Below are 21,172 nucleotides of genomic sequence, written 5' to 3'. Positions count from 1 at the left end.
CTTAGGTTTACAAACCACCTTAAATCATTTAATGCAACAAGGTATAGGAATGATACAGAACTTTCCAAGGAAATCTGGAAACATAAAGACGCAGATAACATGCCTATAATTAAGTGGAACATAATTAAAAGATTCCAATCTTATAACCATCTACAAAAAAAGTGTAACCTTTCCATCAATGAAAAATACTTTATTATGACTTTTGATTGTCGATTACTGCTTAAAAAAAAAAGTGAATTGGTTTCTGCTTGTAGGCATAAGAAAAAAAAAAAAAAAAAATATTGCAACTTTTGTTGTGCACTGTCGAGGCCACATTTGGAGCCCTTTGTAACAACTTAAAAATGACTAAGTCATTTTTAAATTTGTTAAAGAACTTGACTCACAGCATAGATAGTACTTAGTATTACCAAAAACTATAAAAATCAATAGTCAAATGGTTGGTCTGAGCATTTACATTTGTAAGAATTCTTCCATTTGTTGGGAAATTAGGTTTGAATCCACCGACTATTTTTCTATGTGCTTTTATCGCCTTTCTATTTGTATTATTTCTGATCAAATTGACCAAGTCCTTTCTCTTTGTTCACCAGCCTATATCTTTGTTGTAGGTAACTTTAGTGCTCTTTACTTTGAATGGATTGACTCTATTGTCAGTGTCTTTGGAAGGGACTCTTAAGGTCCACAACTTTTTTACCTTTCTCAATCTTTATCTCAATTAGTCAACTTTCTAACTCGCTTTCCAGACAACCAGATTCATTTACCTTCTCTACTCGACTTTTGTCTTGTTTCTGAACCTAGTCAGTGCTCAGTTTCTCCAAATTCACTCTTAGGTGCTTCTGATCACGGTTTGATCTCTCTAAAACTATTATCTTTTTTTTCCTCATCAGAATCACCCTTACAGATACCTTAAAGCTGACTGGGAATCTTTCCGTGATTTACTTTGTGATGGCCCATGGGTAGAGATCTTTCGTCCTGTTGAAAAATGTGCTTCTTACGTAACTTCTTGTATTCAGGCAAGCATGGAACCTTTTATTCCTTCTCGACGATTTCAATTCAAGTATCACTCTTCTTCATGGTTTTCCTCACATTGTGCTGCTGTATTTTCCAATCGAAACCATTACTTCTATATCTATAAACAAAACAATACTTCAGAAAACAGACGTTTGTTTACTATTGCTAGAAACCATTGTAAAAAGGTTTTGTCTAACGCCAAAGCCCGCTATTCTCAGGTCACAAAATCTCGTGTTTCATCACAAAATTAGGCTCTCATGACTTCTGGAGAATCTTTAACAGTATCAATAATAAAGGCAAATCTATTATTCTATCTCTTTTGTATGGTTCAGATTTTATAACCACACCTAAAGACAAAGCTGAATTGTTCACTAACTTTTCATCAATATCATCTCTTGATTCCACTAGTTGTGTTCTATCTGATATAATTTTTTTAATTTAATTTTAATTAACAAAATTTTAGGAACGACAAATTTTGCGAACGTAATTATTACCATACCAATTTTTGATATATTTTTTGAACACCTCAAGACTTTTTGCGGACATGGTTTCATTACTTAAATTGTTCCGTAGCGAGGTGGCTCTATATAATGTATAGCATGAATCATTATATACGGAGCCTTTAGAAGGTAGAATGAGCTACAGCAGAGTTTCTACGTAAAATTTTTTATAGTAAAAAGATTTTTCATAAATATTGGATTTAGACAATTAATAGATTTAAAAGTTTCCATCATAAGAAATCTCAAATTTCTTAGATGGATTCTTGGACTATTATCAAAGTCTAATAATTCACCCAGAGACAAATCAAATCTTTTATAGACTATACTTAGAGTATTTTTATGAATTCTATTTATTTGTTTGTCATTTTTTTTTAACTAAACATCCAAATTAGAGGACAATAAGTAAAGTTAGACAAGATAAAGGCATTTAACAGCAAAATAGATTTATCACGGGATAAAAAATTTCTTATGCGTGAATGAGCAAAACATTTGCCATATGCTTTACTGCATAACTGTTCAATGTGTTTCTTTAAACAAACTTTAGATCTTTATCAATTGTTATACCAAGTAGTTTTACCTTATTGGAGGCAAAAACTTTATATTACCCATTTTTAGCGATAGATTTTTTGTGTTTAGCCAGCTAAAAGAAATTGAAACTTATCTGGGTTAGCAACTATCAAGTTTAACTGAAACCAATTGATGGTATTGGTTGCTTCTTTTTGCAAACTAAAAATAACCTCCTCAAAGCTATAATCACAAGCATAAATAGTGTTATTATCAGCAAAATTAAAAAGTTTCGTATCTTTAATAAATAGAAATAAATCATTTACAAAGACATTGAACAAATTAGGTCCAAGAATTGACCCTTGAGGCACTCCAGATAATATATCCAACCAGTTTGAGGCAGAAGACCCTATTTTTACCCTTTGTTTACTGTCACGTATATAGGATAGCAAGAGGTTAAGACTTTTTTTTTGAAAAACCATAGGCGTCTAATTTAGAAATTAGTAAGTTATTACTAATTTCTAAATTAGACTTCCATTATTAATACAATCTTGACACTTATTAAGTAACGAAAATAGGGCATGCTGAGTACTACAACCTCTTCTGAAACCATACAAAAGTTTATCAAATTTAGGCTCAATAAATATCAAGATTTTTTCATATATAATAGTTTCAAAAACTTTAGAAAGGGTTGGTAAAATACTAATTGGACGGTAATTTGACTTATCAGTTGGGTCATTCTTCTTAAAACATGGTATAACATCAGCCATTTTTAGAAATGACGGGAATTTATCATCATGAATACTATTATTTATGCAATCTGTAAGACTGTACCTAAAGTGAACAATATAAGACTTTAACATAGTTTGTATATCAACACTAGTCTTATTAACAGTCTTAGTAACAAGTTTGTATATCAACACTAGTCTTATTCTTATTACTCATAGACCCTACCTTTCAACCACTCTGTAACACTCCGTAACCCTAATTTAATTAATTTTTGTAATATCATCAAGTGTGATTTGATGGAACTGGATATAGCCGACAAACATGTTGATTCATTGCTTGATATTCGTATCACTATAGCTTCAGTATCTTAAGTGATTTCCTGCTTAGACTCTTCTACAGCTTGTGGTCCGGACAATATACCTGTTGCAGTCTTGTTATGTTTCTCCGGAGCTGTTGTCTATACTTTCAAATCTATTTAACAAATGCTTATCACAGTCTTGTTTTCCGGCCTGCTGGAAAGCAGCATCTGTTATCCCTATTTTCAAAAACTCTGAAGAGCGATCTAACTTGTCTAACTACCGTCCCATTAGTATTCTTCCTATCATAAGCAAGGTTTTTTGATTTTTAATTAACAAACACTTAATCTCTCATCTTGAATCTAATAAAATTCTACAGCTGATTTGTTAACAGTAAAAGCTGATAGGTTTTATTGTGCATTAGATAGATATGGAGAGTATGGAGAGGTTAAGGCTATCGCTCATACTTTCCTCTTACGAAGTATCAGGTAACATCTTTAAAATTATTGAATCCTTCCTTACCAATGGTAGTATTAAAGTTGTCGTGGATGGACAGCAATCTTCTTTTTATCTTCTAACTTCAGGGGTTCCTCAAGGTTCTATCCTTGGCTCTTCACTCTTTTTAATTTAATTAACGACCTTCTAGGTATTCTCAAATCTAAGGTGGTATTGCGACACTTTCTTGCTCCGGATTCTATTCTTTATCTCTATAAACTTTGATTCCGTCCTTGTGTGGAATACTGCTGCCATATCTGGGGCGAATCTTCCGATGATTCTCTTTCTCTTTTAGACAAGGTGCAAAAACGCATTGAAAACAGTCATAGTGTTACTTCTCTTTTCTATAAATACTATAATGGGCTTTAAAGAGCTAGCGTTTTTTGTGCCATCTACTAAATGTCATTCTTGTGTTACTCGTCATTCAATAAAGTCTTATCCTTTTACTGTGACTGTTTCTAAGTGCTCCAAAAATTCTAAATTGTCTAGTTTTTTCCTTGAACATCAATGTTTTGGAATTCGCATATATACAGTACTGTGAATAAGTTTTAGACCACTTACATTTTTTTTAAAAATCCCGGAGAACTCTTCTCTAATATTTAAGTTTGTTGTTCTAAATTATAAACTTATTAAAACACATGTATTTCACACAAAATATGGAACAACTATAAACTTTTTAATGTCAAACTTTATAAAAAACTCTTAACATTTACTATGTCCTCCTTTTGCATCAATCCCAGCCGATATTCGTCGGGGAATAGATTCATACAAATTAATTATAAAATCCTGGGGTATGTTGTGCTTTTTTTAGTACTTCAAAACATTCCTTAGCATTTTGGGGAGCATGTTTGACCTTCTTTCCGTCTAGATAATCCCAAATATGCTCAATTATATTCAAAACTGGACTCTGGGTAGGCCAGATAATCAATTCCAATACTCCTTCCTCTGCCATTTCATTTAAATAATTTTTTGCCACTCGGGAACAATGTTTTGGGTCATTGTCCTGCTGCAGAATAAAATTATGACCTATTAGTCTCATTCCGGATTATACACATGGTGCCTTAGGATATCCAAATAACGTTCCCCAGTGAGTCGTCCTCCTATTTTGATTAAATCACCTACTCCAGATAAAGATAAACAGTCCCAAACGTGTAAAGAGTCTCCTCTGTGTTTATTAGTAGGGTTTAAACACTCGGGCTGATAGGATTATTCCATTCTTCTTCAAACATAATGGCGTCCTTTCGTTCCAAAAGTTTCGAATTTGGACTCATCGGTGTACAGAACCCGATTAAACATTTCCTGGGCCCAATCTTTGTGTTTTTTTTGCATATTTAAGTCGTTTTTCTTTATTGCCACACCGTAATAATGGTTTTTGAATTGCAACACACCCTCTTAATCCCAATTTAAGTAGATGCCACCGAATAAAAGAAGAGCTGATATTTTGCCCAGTTGCTGTGTTAATGTCTTTTTCCAGCTTGGTTGATACTTTTTTTGTATTTCGTAAAGATAGGGTTTTTAAATATTTATTGTCATCTTTTGTTAGCTTAAGAGGTCTACCACTTTTCTTTCTATCTTCAAGGGAGCCAGTTTCTCTGATTTCTGTAACAGCATTCTTCGAATATCCTGTTTTGGATGTAGTTGTTATGACACATCATTTTAATAAATAAACAAAAAAATCCCTCATGTTTCCTCATCAATTTTGTTTATTTATTCAAAATAATATATTCTTTCAACTTTTCTTATATCCTATTAAACTTAAGTGTGCTTTAAAATATATATCTATATATATATATATATATATATATATATATATATATATATATATATATATATATATATATATATATATATATATATATATATATATATATATATATATATATATATATATATATATATATATATATATATATATATATATATAATATATATATAGGTCCGGATCAAGGATTTTTTTTGTATATGCAAGATCAAGGTTTAGCGCCCCCATCATAAAAATGCAACATTTTGCCCTTTCCTTTAACTGCATCTGTTTCATATTTTTTATTTTGTATTTTATAGAGGAATTAAAATGTTTGCTGTGATTTTCCACCTGTTCAAATCTTTCATTAACTGCAGTGTCAAAAACTACGAAAAAGAAATTTACTTTAAAAAACTCCACTGCCAACTTCACAGATTCATCTTCATATTAAAACTGCTTTTTGATTGTTCTTAGTCTGACCACAACTTCACCAGAAAACTTTAGATCAATGCAGAAGCTTCCTGAGGAAGGGGAGAGGCAAAACAGGGTATCTAGCCCCCCTACAAAATTTATCAGCGTCTATCCTCTAAATAAAACTCCAAACGGGTTTTATTTAGAAGATTAATAGTGAAATTGTTTACATAATTTGTTAATGTACTCAATATGTGGGTCGATCCAGAAAAAAAGTTGTAAATCTCCTGAATATTGCTGTAAAAGTTAACAGCTAGAGTACAGGAAAAGGCCGTATCATTGACAACAAGCTTTAGTGAATGGCTTTCACAAGAAACAAAAAACCTTGTGGGTTAAGGACAAGGATCCTTTTTTTTATTTACATTTTATGTTTGATCCATTATGATCCATTATGAACCTTTGCCGTGCTTATTTTGTAAGAATGTTCCTTTTTTTAAAAGCTTGTCTGACAAGCAAGCGGTCAACCCTTGCCAAGATATATCTTAGACCTGAACAAATCCAAGAAAATTTCCCCTCGCCTTTACTTCTCCTGCAACTGCATACACAAACCAAACTGCATGTATCATTTGTTTTTTTCGAATTACGTCAGGAATTCAGTCAAAAATTATAAAATAATAAACAAGATTTTGTACTGTATATTTATACATTTTGTTTTTTTAAGAAAAGGCTAAACCTTTAGTAAAAATGAAATTGACGTACTTTTACTGGTAATTGGTTGTAAATTAAAGCGCTTTGGTAAAGAAAAATATTTAGTTTTTAATTGCTTCATCAAGAAGGCCTTCTAAATCTTGAGACTGTGAATTTTCTCCTGACGTCTTTTGCACTTATAATAGAAATTGTTTTATTTTTAGGTTGTTATGATTTAAATTATGATTAAACCCAACATCAAGAAAAGAATATTATAAAAATAGAAAACAATGGTAAATAAGCCTTTAATAAAGGGTAACCTATTCCCAGTGAAAAAGCGCACATGGGATACGCGTGAATTTTTTCCACATGTAACCCATGTGGGGATTATTATTTTGTCCCATGTGGGTTTCATATGGTAAATCCCACATGGATTCCATATGGTAAATCCCATATGGGATACGCGTGGGTTTTTACCATATGTAACCCATATGGGGATTATTATTTTGTCCCATGTGGGTTTCATATGGTAAATCCCACATGGGTTTTATGTGGTAAATCCTACATGGGATATAGGTGGAAAATACTACATGTTATAGATCTTAAATGCCACATATATTATTCCAAATGGTATAAAAGTAGTCAATACTAGACAAATGAAAGTCCGAATGCTTCTATGATAATTTTTAAAATTCTTTTAATTTAAAAATTACTTAAATAGTAATTTAAAATTAATCATCGAAGCTTTCAGAGAGGCTTAACTTAATCTGGTATTTGCTACTTTATCCCATTTGGTATTCAAAACGTGTAGCATTTTTGATCTTTTACATGTGATGTTTTCCACCTATAACCTATGTGGGATTTACCTTAAACTATTATGACGAAATTTTATAAAATTAAAAAACGTGTTGCAAAATGAATTTATTTAAAAATAAATGCTATTAATCAATACATCCAAAACGAATATTAAAAATATTATTTTTTCTTTTGCGATTTACACGCCGTTTTTTGTCAATTGAATTAATTAAATCGCTTCGGCTTGTATAATACCAAGGTTTTTAGTATCTTCTAACTTTCTTCAAACATTTTCTAAAAAAAAAAAAAATAAATACAAATATATATAAATATAAATATATATATTTATATATATTAATATAATATAATATAATATAATTATTTCCTAATTTATTACTTACAATGACTAACGTATTATGCGTAATTGAACACATATTATGCGTAATGAGCTTGAACCCATAAGGAGAATCCTGAAAAAAAGTGATCAATAAGGATAAGTAGTTAAACAAAAAAACAAAAACAAAAATGTAAAAACCTACTTTTTCAATGATGTAGACTTCTATAATAACAGGCCTTGACATCGCGCAAAATGCCGTAAAAACTGAAGGCCGATTAAACTTTCACTTTTACTTATATTGATATATTTTTATATTAGGTAAGGTGTAATGGCAGTCTATGTTTTCTAATAATAATCTCTAGTAAAAACGGAAATATAAAAAGAAAACCAAAAAATTGTTAAAAGATAATCATGCTTTTCGTATTTCAAATTTCATTAAGAATATTTATGTAATATTAAATAGTATCAATAACAAGCAGAACCATAACAAAGTATATATCTATATATTAGAAAGATAACTGTATTTTTAATTTTTTTTGCTAAAAATGGTAACAATAAAAATCACCAACAATAAAAAACACCAACAAAAGTCGATTCAAGCAAAAAAAAAGTTTTATCAATATATCTCAACAGGGTTAAAGTCCTTATACTTGGCAACTTGTAGTCAATACACAAACAACCATATAAACTTCGTCGCATAGCAAAATACTCATATGCTCTACATATAATATCTGAAGTATATAAAACTTCACCAACATTAACTTTTCTCATAGCATTTAGGTGTTCGAATAGAATATTTGACAACTTTCTTTATTTTTTAAAAACCTAACTGCTTCAAATAAAGCTGATTTTGTTTTTATTAACTTTAATTTGTTTACAGCTAAATATGAAATATTACAAGTTGTGCCATTATGGTTAGCTACAAATAAATAATCATTGAAAATTACTAAAATAAATAATGGAACACCAAGTTTGTACATTTTTGATTGTATGTGCAAACTTTTTTTATTAAGCTGGAAAACAATAACATTGTTATTATCACTTAACAAAGATTGAATATCGTCAAATATAAGTTCATCCTCTTTAAGAAAATCATTTAACTCATCTGGTAAAATGCTTCGAAAACCGATTGAAGTTACATTTTTTTTAACTTTACTTGCTGGTGTGGCTAAACAACTAGGCGGAATATTTTAAAAACAGATGGTGGGTTTAAAGGTCGTTGCTTCCCATATTTGCTTTCAAAAGGTGCTTCATTTGGCCAATGCAGTTGACATAATGCTATATAGTCTGTAACAATAAAACCAGTTCTTGGGATAGCTTCACTATATCTTTTTCTCTCCTCTAGATTCTTCAGGTATTTATAAATTGATATTTTTGTCGTAGTTGAGTATTGATATTTTTGTTATAGTTGTAATTGATATTGTAGTTGTATAAATTGATATTTTTGTTGTAGTTGAGATAGTTCGACTTGCAAAGAGATACACAGCATTTTAAAGGCATTTTTAAGGCATTTTAATTATAAAAAAAACTTATCGTTAGTTTGACAATATTATTATAACCTTACAATGTTAACGCCTTGAACCTTACAACGTTATCGTCTTGATGTTGGGCTATCTAATTTATAAACCAATCACATTTTAAAGATTTATTAAAAAAGCGCGAACACAAACTTTCGTCTAATGTTAAAAGATGAAAATGTAAACAAAGTATTAGGAATTGGCCTTCAGTTTAACAACTTTGTTGCGCAATGTCAAGGCCTTTTATTATAGAAGGCCGCGGTCACACATAATATAATATTCTGAAACTAATAAACAAACATCTAAATTTCTATAAGTAAATTTATTCTTTGATCATTGCCTTCATATCCTATCTTATTTTCATATCATAATCTATTATGGAATTATTTATATAACATATCACAACAATATTATTAAATTTGTGATGTTCAAATATCATATGAACATTCTCTAACATGTTCATATGATATTTGAATATAGTTCTTGAGTATATTATCTGCAAACAATTGACTGATGCAAGTTCTAATGTTGTCAAAAACCAAGCATGCATGCATGGGACACTGCAGTGTCCCACAAAGAAATGCAGGTTTGAAAGTCAAATTGTGTTTTATTAAAAAAAAAAATTAAAATAGGGGGGAGATAGGGAGGTTTCTGAAACTTTTTTTAGGCTCCAAAACTTTTAACTTTATATATAATAAGGTTCATAAAACTTAAGGGACTTACGAAGTACATTGAGGAACAAAAACAGGATATTTACAGAAACTTTTAAATTTTTAATCTGGAGTACCACAGTGTAACTGGGAATAAAGTCTCTGGGTCCAGTATTCAAAGTAATACGATCTAAAGTAATATATAAATTAAATAAAATGCTTTAAAATGCATGCAGTTATACTTATAACTCCTGATGTATAACTAGTTATACATAAAATTTATTATATAAACTTATTTTTTAAGGTTATGCTTGAACAAATTAGAACCAATTAATTCAAATTCAAGATTTAGTTCAAGTTCAAGTTATTTGTTCATTGTTTTTTCACTATTTTATATTTATTTGTTCAAATTTGTTAACTAGTACTAATTCTTACTACAGTAAGAATATTTATCATTGTTGAACGTGATTTTATTAGTAACTTAATTTTACTATCAACATATTTTGACAACACTCTTTACATTTTAAATGATGACAGCTTTACTTTTCTATTGATGTTAAATTTATTAAGTTTCAATAACTCAGATTGAATTTTAACTGAATTATTGTAAGCTTTGTAAGGGTTTGTTTTATCTCAAATGGTGTTGTAAATAAAGTAAAAATTATATATATATATATATATATATATATATATATATATATATATATATATATATATATATATATATATATATATATATATATATATATATATATATATATATAGTATTTAGGCTATGGGATCATCCATAAATGATGCCAGTAGATAGAGGGGCAGTGTGAGTTTAACAATAATTGACAATGGGGAGGGGATGTTGAGACCAAAATAATGTCAATTAAAAAATTGAATTAAAAAAAAAAGTAAAATATTTTATTTAAAAAAAAAGTAAAACAATTTATGCTAGCTATGAGCAGGTTTTAGAGGTATTTACACCAACAATGTGGTCTAAAAACTTCTTGCTTTTGTTGCTTAAAACTGTAGAGGATCATAGGAAAAACAATTTAAATTCAGAAATTAGCTTGCTTATCTGAAAGAACAATTTATGTTTTTTTTTTTTTACTTTTAGTACTGTTGAGAATAAATGTATAATTGAACCCGAAAAAAATTGATGGTATATGCATTTTTTATATTATATTAACAATTCAGATATACCATCATAATACGATAACAAAAACTGACATCATTTTCAATGGGAGATGGCAAAAAATTGACTGAGTTTGATAAAGGGTGAAGTTGTTCAATAAACCGGGTCATCATCTGACATCATTATGCATAGATGACCCTACGATATAGGTAAAATAAGTAATCAATTTGCCATATTTCTCTTTAAAAAGTGTAAGAAAAAAGCATTGTTATGCTGAGAACCTACCTATTGAGCAAGCTTTAACCACCTATTTTATAAATTTGAGAGACAGAAGTGGAAGTGCGAATCGCAAAAGAACTAATAACAATGCTCTAAATTGATTTTAACTTTGTAGACTAACATTAATATAGTATTTAGTAATAATAAATGAAGTTTACATGATTTTTATAATTTGTATTTATTTCCATTAATTATCAGTTGTCAGTCTCCATTTTATAAAATGAATTAAAAAACTATTTATTTATAGTATAATAATAATACATAAATACTAGTTTCCTAATGCTATTATCATCACAATGTTAATGGTATTCGTTTTAAAGTGAAATTTTGTATCAATTTTATTGTTTTAATGTTATATATTTATATATATATATATATATATATATATATATATATATATATATATATATATATATATATATATATATATATATATATATATGTATATATATATATGTATATATATATATATATTTATATATATATATGTATATATATATATATATTTATTATATATATATAAATATGTATATATATATATATATATATATATATATATATATATATATATATATATATACATATATATATATATATATTATTTTTACTTTATTTACAACACCATTTGATATACAACAAACCCCTACAAAGCTTACAATAACTCAGTTAAAATTCAATCTGAGTTATTGAAACGTAATAAATTTAACATCAATAGAAAAGTAAAGCTGTCATCATTTAAAGTATAAAGGGTGTTGTCAAAATATGTTGATAGTAAAATTAAGTTACTAATAAAATCACGTTCAACAATGATAAACATTCTTACTGTAGTAAAATATAGTACTAACTGATAAATTTGAACAAATAAATATAAAATTAACAAAAACAATGAATAAATAAGAACATTGACTTGAACTTTAACTAAATCTTGAATTTGAATTAATTGGTACTAATTTGTTCAAGCATAACCTTAAAAAATAAGTTTTTATAACAAATTATATGTATAACTTGTTATACATATAGTTAACTATCAGGAGTTATATGTATAACTATATGCATTTTAAAGCATATTATTTTATTTAAACATTACTTAGATCATATTACCTTGAAAACTGGACCCAGAGGCTTTATTCTCAATAACACTGTGGTACTCCAGATTAAAAATTAAAAAGTTTCTGTAAATATCCTGTTTTTGTTTGTCAATGTAGTTCGTAAGTCCCTTAAGTCTTAAGGACCTTATTATATCTAAAGTTAAAAGTTTTGGAGCATAAAAAAAGTTACAGAAACCCATCTCCATCCTATTTTTTTCTTTTTTTAATAAAGAAAATCGGGAATTCTTTGACTTTCAAACCTGCATTTCTTTGTGGGACACTGCAGTGTCCCATGCATGCAAGATTGATTTTTGACAACATTTCAACTTGCATCAGTTAATTGTTTGCAAATAATTTACTCAAGATCTATATTCAAATAACTATTATATTATCCTAATAATACGTCTATTTGCACAAATCTTAATCTTATTTCTATAAAGAAAGATAAAAATTATTCGTGGTACTTACATACTTGCTTGCCATTTTATTTAATAATATAAAATATTTTCACACAATATAAACGTAACGCAATGTAGGTACGTGCGTATCTGGCTTTTTACGGCACCGATTTCAAAGTAAAAATTTGTGACCTTTTTTTTCACAGCGTGCTCGAAGTCGGTGTGGTAAAGATGTATTTATTTGTCTTTTTTTTTAGAATTTTATATCAGCTTAGACTTTATTAAAAAAGTAGAATGTTTTATCTTGAATAAATTATGGTTTTTTTTTACGTGTAATAAATTTTTCAGTTTTTTTATTGCTATTTAAAATTTCGTTCCTGTTCTGGCACTGCATTGATATCGAAGGCATGTTGGTACACATTTGAAATTTTTCAGTCAACTGTATAGATCTATTTTCTATGTGCCTGCCAAATTTCATTAAAAAATATTCATGACCAAATACCGTATTTTTCGACCCAGTGGAGGTACCATTTCCACCTCTTTTAGTGTTACTGTTACTGTTACACTTTATAAAACTGTTTCTGCTATTGTTACTGTTGCTTTTTGTTATAAATTCTGTAGTTTTTTTTACAGTTACCAGTGGTTTTCATTCGTTTTTAAAATTTTGTTTCTGTTCCGGAGGTGCGTTAATATTGAAGGCATGTTGGTACATATTTAAAATTTTTAAGGCAACTGTATACATCTATTTTCTATGTGCCTGCCAAATTTCATCAAAAAATATTCATGACCACATGCCCTATTGTTCCGCGCAGTGGAGGTATGTATTTCCACTTCCGTTACATAGTGTTAGGGGGAGGGGCGGTTTTTGACAGTTGAGAATTCAGTATTTTTGATTTTTTTATTCATTATAATGATATATTTTATTAGAACTGTTATACAAACTTTATTTTTAATAGCCTTTTACTACTAAGGGTATTTGGGTTTTCTCTTTTTAAAATTGTTAAATGATGTACACAAAAACTAACAAGTATTAAGGTGGTTATATATTAATTTTTTTTTTGATAACTAACTCTTTTCACCCACCAAAATTAGTGCAAGGGCAAAATTCTGCCAAATAAAATTTAAATTGCTAAAATTAAAATTGTATAACACTATTTTACGATGATTCTGCATAAAATTCATTAAAAACATAAAACAGCATTTTCTCAGCTTTTTCCATACCCATAATTTACCATATAGCCACCTTAAGCTATATATGATATATAAAAATTATACGTATATTTAAAAAAATTTTTATAGATTAATGGCTATTTTTTAAATTATTTAATTATGATTAATAGCCGACCCAATTAAATAGTAGTATTATGATTGTTGAATTTAATTTAGTGCATCATGGGACCTCACAAGAAAACAAATCTTTTTTATGGTAAAGCTAAAACTTATTTAGCTTGTAATTTTCCAATACCAGCTCATTTAAATATTGGCTGTAGAAATGGACATGTACTGCATATATTTGCAACTAACAACGATTCATATAAAGTAACTGTAGAACTAATCGGTAAGTATTTTAACATCAAAATTTGTATAAGTCAGATTCAGCAACTAGTTAGAACATCGAAAGTCTTTGTAAACCATTTTTCACGAAATTCGAAACCATTTGTTGACATCTGCAACATGCTCTTTGCATACCAAATAACAACATCTGCTGTGGCACAAACATCGCAATCGAATGCAACCTCAATTGACTTTCCTACATGTTCTTCATTTTCTTCTCAACAAATCAGTGTTTCATCTGTATCAAATAGTGATCACTTATCTCCTTTATCTCGTCCTACTTTAAAAACCTCTTCTCATGAACCACTATCCAGTTTGAGAGCTGACCAGTTGAGTCCCAGAAAAAAGGTTATGAGAAAGAGATTAACCATTTTGGCAAACGAAATGGCAATTAAGAAGAGAAAGCATAAAGAGGATATTAAAGGTTTAAAAGATAAGACAAAGGCTAGAGCAAACAGATTTAAATATCTAAATCAAGTTATTACTCGTAAGGAAAAGTTAATTTCTCAACTTAGAAAAAAATTAAAAGAAAAGTTTTTAAATTTACAGTTAAAAAAACTTCAAAATCATATTTTTTGTTTGAAACAACAGTTGACATCCACGCAAAGAAAATTTTCTTATCAAAAAGCAATGTTAAGCCATCAACTTGCTGAAAAAAATGCTGCAATTCTTGTACTGCAAAATGACATTCTGAATTTACAAGAAGAGTTGGAGGAAATTCAGCAAGTAACACAAAACACCAAAAATGAAAAATGCTACTCAGCAGATATTAGGAGACTTATATATGACATGCTTGTGTGCCAAGTTCCTACACAAAGTGTGCCATCTCTGCTCCGTAAAATTGGGGAACATACTGGCTATCGATTTAGTCAAATTCCACATCGTACAACTGTAGAACAAATGATGCGTGAGCTTGGTGTGCTTTCAGACTTACAGGCTGCTGAGATAGCATTTACAACAAAGGATCTGACACTTGGCTTTGATGCAACAACCCAGGAGGGTGTTCATGTAAATGCTGTGCACTTGACAACAGAATCAGTATGTATGGTTGTAGCTATTGATCAACTTCCTGGCGGTACAGCTTATGACTATCAGAGTCATATTACAAAGTCTATTGATAATCTCGCTAAGTTATATAGTGATTTCTATCAGCTCAAATATACTGACGTAAGAAGCACTATTATTGGGAACATAACAAATACAATGAGTGACAGAGTTGCAACAATCGCAAAGTTAAACCTTGTTTGGCAGAAATCATTAAATGAACTAAACTGTCACCTTCACCCCTTAGACACAATGACCAGCTCTTGTAAGTCTTCACTTAAAGCATTAGAGACTTCAAAAGGGAAACTTTTTGGAAGAGACTGCATTGCAGCAAACATTGTTATACAGCTGAACAAACTTCGCTATAAGGATGCAAAAGGTACTCTAACTAATCTAAACCATTCTTTTACTTAAATATATTTAGTTTTCTGAATAAAATTTCGAGTTAAAATAAGATATTATAACTAGTGCATGTTTTTATTTCACATTCTTCTTGCAATTGCCAAAATGATTTTATGATATTCATAGGTGATCCAAAAGGTTTTGTAACCTTTTTGGACCAACACGAGTTGCCCAGAGGATTGCTACCGCGCTATAGAGGCAACAGACTACATATGCTTTTTCACACATGTGGTATTTTGATCCATCATTATGCCATATTGAAGATATTTCTGTGTTCTGGCTTGGCGTTATGCGGAGGTCTGCGAAATAGTTTATTTCAAGACTTTACATCTGAAACAGGTATCTTTTTTCTTTTTTATACCTGTTCAGTTCATTTGATAAAGTGCTACACAATATTATAGGCTATAGAATTAACTACAAATATAGTTACAAATACAAATTACAAATAGACACTTGCAAGATTAACGGGGAGTAAAGACTATTATAAACAAAGATTATTCTTTGTTACTAATTAACTTTTTCACCTTAGGTATCCGTGAGTTGTGTGTTTTAGCTTTAATTGGAAAGCTACTTTCTGGTCCTTGGATGACAAAATTTTATATTGCACCAGGTACGGGACTTGACTACATATCTGGCATTCAGGTAGTAAAAGATGTTCGGAACACTCTTATTGAGAGCAGCAAGAATCCTTTATCTCTACTTAAACGAAAAACTGATTTCTTTGGTAATGATATTGAAGATGTAGTTTTTGATTCAATAATCAGCTTTTGCCCAGTAACTGATGAAATGAGTAAAGCATTAGCTGACTGCCTTAATGCAGTTATTAGCGTCATTGACAGGCAGTATAAGCGGCAATTTGAAATGAGTTCTAATGATCACCTTAAAGACCAGACTAAGTCAGCTAGGCTTCACAACATTGATTCAGAAGAACTTATGGGTATGTTTAGCGCTGCAAAGCACAAAGCTCCAAATGCCACTCTTTGTTTTCTTTCTTCAAAACTTCGTGCTTGCAAAAATAAAACAACTGCTCTGCTATGCAAAAAGCCAAATGATATTCAAAACAAGTTGATATTATGGGCTATCTCTAATGCCAGAAAAAAGCGGTTTACAAATATGCAATGTCATAATGACCTGAAGTTAGAATTGATAAAACGAATAGCAGATAAAATTCAGAAAAAAGAAAACAAAGAACGCAGAAATGTAGAAAAAGTATTAAAAAATTGCATGCCTGATCAGGTAAAAGAAATGTTTCCTGACCTAGAAAATAATGAGGCCTCAGATATTGAAGAAATTCTTATTGGAGCTTCTATTGGAAGAAGTATTTGCCACATGTGGTTCGATAATGCCACTAACACCCAGGATGTATATTACGGCAGAATTGTTGGCATTAAAAAGAAAAAAAGTGATGTATATATAGTTTCTTATTGGAAACCAAAAGAGAATGAAGATGATGATGGTGTTGAGTATGATGTGAGCAAATATCAACTTTCTGCAGACATAATAAGTGGTGATATGGTGATAACATAATAGAAATGTGTAATAAGGTATATGTTATTTTAAATAATAGTATGTCTTATAAACTTGCATTAACAGATATTATTTACAGATAGTAGGTTAATCTTTGTTTTTTATAATAAATTTTACAGTGCCTAATGTATATCATATTCTCTACCCTCCCCTTTTTTTAAGATAATGAAAAGATTTATTATTATTTAATTTCTTTTTATGTATACATATATGTATATACATATATGTATATAGAAATGTAATTTTAGGTAGTCGGTTAGTTACCGATATCCAACAACCAGGGTTGACCTGGTTGCAACGAGCTATGGGAAACCAAAGCTCATTTACTATTTGACATAAGCAAATTGCCTGGCTCATGACAATTAATGTTAATCATAATGATGGCTATACATTGTTTCTACCCAGAAAGACAGACTTTTGCTTGCATGGATTGAGAGATGTAAGTGTTTAGTTACAATAAATCAGTACACTCTAGGCAAATGGCATATGCCATTACCAGATAGTTACGCTAACACAATATAACTTTCTTTTCATTATAACTTATAATCAAATCTATTATATTTCAGGTTAAAAAGTATTGAAGGGTCTACTTCTATCGAATTTTCTGTTTGGTAATGGAAAATGTGTTGTGTATCAGGAGTTAAGTGATTTTGAGTTTTTTTTTAAGTTAGGAAATCATTCTTATCTTCTCTAATTTATAATGGGTTTTTCAGTTATTGTGCTAAATATCTAATATAATTTCTTTTATTGCAAGGTTTTAACTATGATGGCAGTTTGCTACTGTAGATGTTTATCTTAAAGACCTCAAGATTATATTTATTAATTCAGTAATAACAGTTACATGTTAATTTATTATACATTAGTTAATTGTTCGCCTTAATTTTTTTTTTTAATTTTATATATCTGATATATTTTATCTTATCTATCATTGCAAGGTTACGCAACATGATGAAAACCACACGATTGCTTCGATGGATGTTGATCTTTTTCATATCAAGATTAAACCGGTTCATATTTTTTTAGAGATTGATTATGTTTATTAATGCAATAATAACAGTTATATGTTTATTTATTATCCGCGCCATAAGGCATCCTTATTTATTATCCGCGACATAAAGCATCATAAATAGGTATGGCGATTTTAATTTAGGGGTTTACTTTATTTTAGATATCATTGGATGTGGTTTCCTTTGCGTACTAAAGAATCGATTCTTTCTAGCTATGGATGTCACAGTTTTGTTTGCTTCAAAAACTAGGCTTTCTTCAAAGCCACAATTCTGTTAAAAACATTATTAAGCAAAAAAGAAAATAATTATTATACTCTAAATTTTTTGTTAAAGAAGTATGTTTTTAAAAAAATTATTTTTATTTGTTGCGGTTTCTTGGAATTTATATATAGTTAGATAGATATAAGGACTACTGAAGAGAAAATGAAGGAGAGCCGTGGTGGACGTGTCCCCTTCTCCCCCATTGTTTAGATGGATATATTTTTGTAGGTTTTTAGTTGAACTATATGGTGTTTTATGATTATTTTTTTGTATTCCGGCCCCTACTGAAATATCACGCCATTTCCGATGTTATATATATATATATATATATATATATATATATATATATATATATATATATATATATATATCTTTCATTGAAAATCATTAGTAACGATAAAAATAAGGCGAAAACGCTAAGGCTTTTAATGTATTTAAAGATCACCTATATGCATTTAAACATACGCTATAGAAATCCTATCCTTGGTGCATATTTAATAAAATAAATATATATACCCTTAACCATAAATATATATATATATATATATATATATATATATATATATATATATATATATATATATATATATATATTGCAAAAAAATGCGATATTTTTTTATGTATATTTTATAAAATTTTGTTATAAATTTTACTATTACGTTTTAATCATTAAAAATATTTTGTTACTTAAATTCGAAACTTTTTTAATTACGTTTTTTAATCGTTTTGCACATTTTACTATGCAAAATTAAGCGCAAATTAACAATGATTCTATTACAAAGCTGCCGTTAGCCGAACGCGAGTTTTATACGTAAGTTGCATTTTTCTTAAGCAATGCTTCATAAAAAATAATGTTACTTAAAAGAGCATAACTTTTTTTGTAATGATTCTTTTTTCATAAATTTTTCACCATTTTATTACAAATTTAAAGCTCTTTCGAACCATATATAAAACTTGAATAAATAAATGGTTTGAAATTTTTACACACGTACCTACGCAATGTAATGTTGATTTAAATTTTTTTTTTTTAGTTTTCGGCTTTTAAATTAATTCCCATGCAAATCCCACAGGAAACCCACGTGGGATTTCCCATGTGTGTAAATACCATATGGTTCCCTCATATAACCCATGTGGGATTACCCACATGGGTTTAAGGTGACAAATTTCCATACGGATACCACATGGGAAAATCCGTCCCACATAAATCCCATCAATCCCACACGGAACCCACGCGGAACCCATGTGGGACGCGGTTTTATTTTTCACTGGGTTATCTCTTTGACGTATTATTATTTTGTATATATTAACAAAGTTGAATGTAATAAGTGCACTCTTATATCACCTGCAATTGATGCTGATTATCGTTTGGATCTTGTTCTTCCAATCTATAGAAAAGTTTAATCAATGTATTTGCTTGTTTTTTGAGATGTGAATTAACGAATAAATAAACATTTAACATATAAAAAAAATAATTTAAATAAACAATTAATTCACAAATTATTCTTTCAAAAAAATAACTAACTGCTATCCTCGATCGAATTATTTTTTCATTGAAGTGCAGAGAAAAAATGTAAAAAATCAATAGCTTAGCATATAAACTTTGGCGCCCCTAATATGTGAACAACTATACGCATTACAGTACATATACACATTATAGATATTAAGTTTTTAAGTTTATTTTTTTTAACTCGAACTTTTACATTTTGATGATTTTAAAAAAAAAGTACAAGAAATAAAAACGTTGGCTACCCTAGCCATGCCGGCGCTCTATGCGACCGCATAGGGCGCCGGCGTGTTAATAATATTGAATTAAAATATAAATATTAATGTTGAATTAAAGAATAAATAAATATATATATATATATATATATATATATATATATATATATATATATATATATATATATATATATATATATATATATACATATATATATATATATATATATATATATATATATATATATATTAATGTGTTGTTTTTATCGATGTTAATTTTCAAAATGCATTAATTACAAATTTTGATTTAGACAAATGATTGGTAAGAAAGGAGGTGTGAACTTCCTGATTAAATGTAATTCCGTGATGTAATGTGACCATTGGGACTTCTTGGAGAGCTTAAATAACCAAAAAATAAACACCTATATATGTAATATAGGTATTGTAACATAAACCTGTAGGATATATAGAGCGTTCAGCTCTATATATCCTACAGGTTTATAAATATAAATTAAGAACTTTAAAAATTTATGCAGTTGTTATGCACAGAGTTTACAGATATTTGAATAAAATAAAAGATTTCTTAAAATAGTTTTAGAATATTTTGGAGAACTTTCAAACCTTTCCCTTACATTATTTTCTTATATTAGAGATTTTTATTTTGAGTATGAATATTGAGTTGAGTAAAGACTGAAGAGACACTTGCCGTGTCTCATCATTTGTCTCTATTCATGCCGAAAGAAGAAACACTCGTTGTGTTCAATCATTCTTCTGAATTTCAGTTTGTTGGTAGAACTTTTGAAAGAGTTGACTGAATCAGCACTAATTGTATCTGAAAATTGCCATGCAATTTCTGAAAAAAAAAATTTATTTGAAGTTTTTAAGTTCAAGTTCAAGTCTTAGGCAATGTCCTTGCATATTGTGTAAGGAAATTGATGGTAAGAAACCCTTTGGGTTCTTGCATATTATGTATGAAAATTGATTGTAAGTAAACTTGTGGGTCCTCGCATATTTTAAATGGAAAATAACTTAAATTTGACCCCAGAGTTCTCATTAAAAAATGATTTAATCTATACATTTTGAAAGTTTGAACTGTTAAA

The 21,172-nt window shown here is 29.1% G+C and overlaps 1 protein-coding gene and 1 long non-coding RNA gene across 5 annotated transcripts; one reads left to right on the top strand and one right to left on the bottom strand.

The window, feature by feature from the left end:
• Positions 1–7,277: 7,277 nt before the first annotated feature.
• LOC136091395 (uncharacterized) lies at positions 7,278–12,715 on the bottom strand. Of its 2 annotated transcripts, XR_010643963.1 has the most exons (3): positions 12,629–12,715; positions 7,568–7,636; positions 7,278–7,460 (listed from the first exon to the last, which is right to left on the bottom strand). It is a non-coding gene; the product is annotated as an uncharacterized LOC136091395 (long non-coding RNA). The 2 variants fall into 2 exon arrangements; XR_010643962.1 differs by lacking the exon at positions 12,629–12,715 and having other exon boundaries at positions 7,568–9,411.
• On the top strand, positions 12,683–18,360 carry LOC101240959 (uncharacterized). Of its 3 annotated transcripts, XR_010643961.1 has the most exons (8): positions 12,683–12,783; positions 13,945–15,535; positions 15,685–15,897; positions 16,088–17,102; positions 17,334–17,524; positions 17,652–17,912; positions 18,021–18,092; positions 18,254–18,360. XR_010643961.1 is itself a non-coding variant. In XM_065818904.1 (4 exons), the coding sequence occupies exons 1-3, from the start codon at positions 13,951–13,953 to the stop codon at positions 17,083–17,085; spliced, it is 2,796 nt and encodes a 931-aa protein (XP_065674976.1). In that variant the 5' UTR covers positions 12,725–13,950; the 3' UTR covers positions 17,086–17,102; positions 17,652–17,785. The 3 variants fall into 3 exon arrangements, 1 of the variants encoding a protein (XP_065674976.1); XR_010643960.1 differs by having other exon boundaries at positions 12,725–15,535; XM_065818904.1 differs by lacking the exons at positions 17,334–17,524; positions 18,021–18,092; positions 18,254–18,360 and having other exon boundaries at positions 12,725–15,535; positions 17,652–17,785.
• Positions 18,361–21,172: the final 2,812 nt, after the last annotated feature.

The sequence above is a fragment of the Hydra vulgaris genome, chromosome 15 (assembly GCF_038396675.1).
Source record: "Hydra vulgaris chromosome 15, alternate assembly HydraT2T_AEP".
Classification (NCBI taxonomy): Eukaryota; Metazoa; Cnidaria; class Hydrozoa; order Anthoathecata; family Hydridae; genus Hydra; species Hydra vulgaris.
Note: the sequence above shows the minus strand (reverse complement) of the source record. Positions and strands in the feature narration are given on the sequence as shown.

Coding starts and splice junctions, on each gene's coding strand:
- LOC101240959 (XM_065818904.1), top strand. CDS start 13,951: ATGGGACCTCACAAGAAAACAAATCTTTTTTATGGTAAAGCTAAAACT. Junction 15,536..15,684: donor TCGCTATAAGGATGCAAAAG/GTACTCTAACTA, acceptor TGATATTCATAG/GTGATCCAAAAGGTTTTGTA. Junction 15,898..16,087: donor AGACTTTACATCTGAAACAG/GTATCTTTTTTC, acceptor TTTTCACCTTAG/GTATCCGTGAGTTGTGTGTT.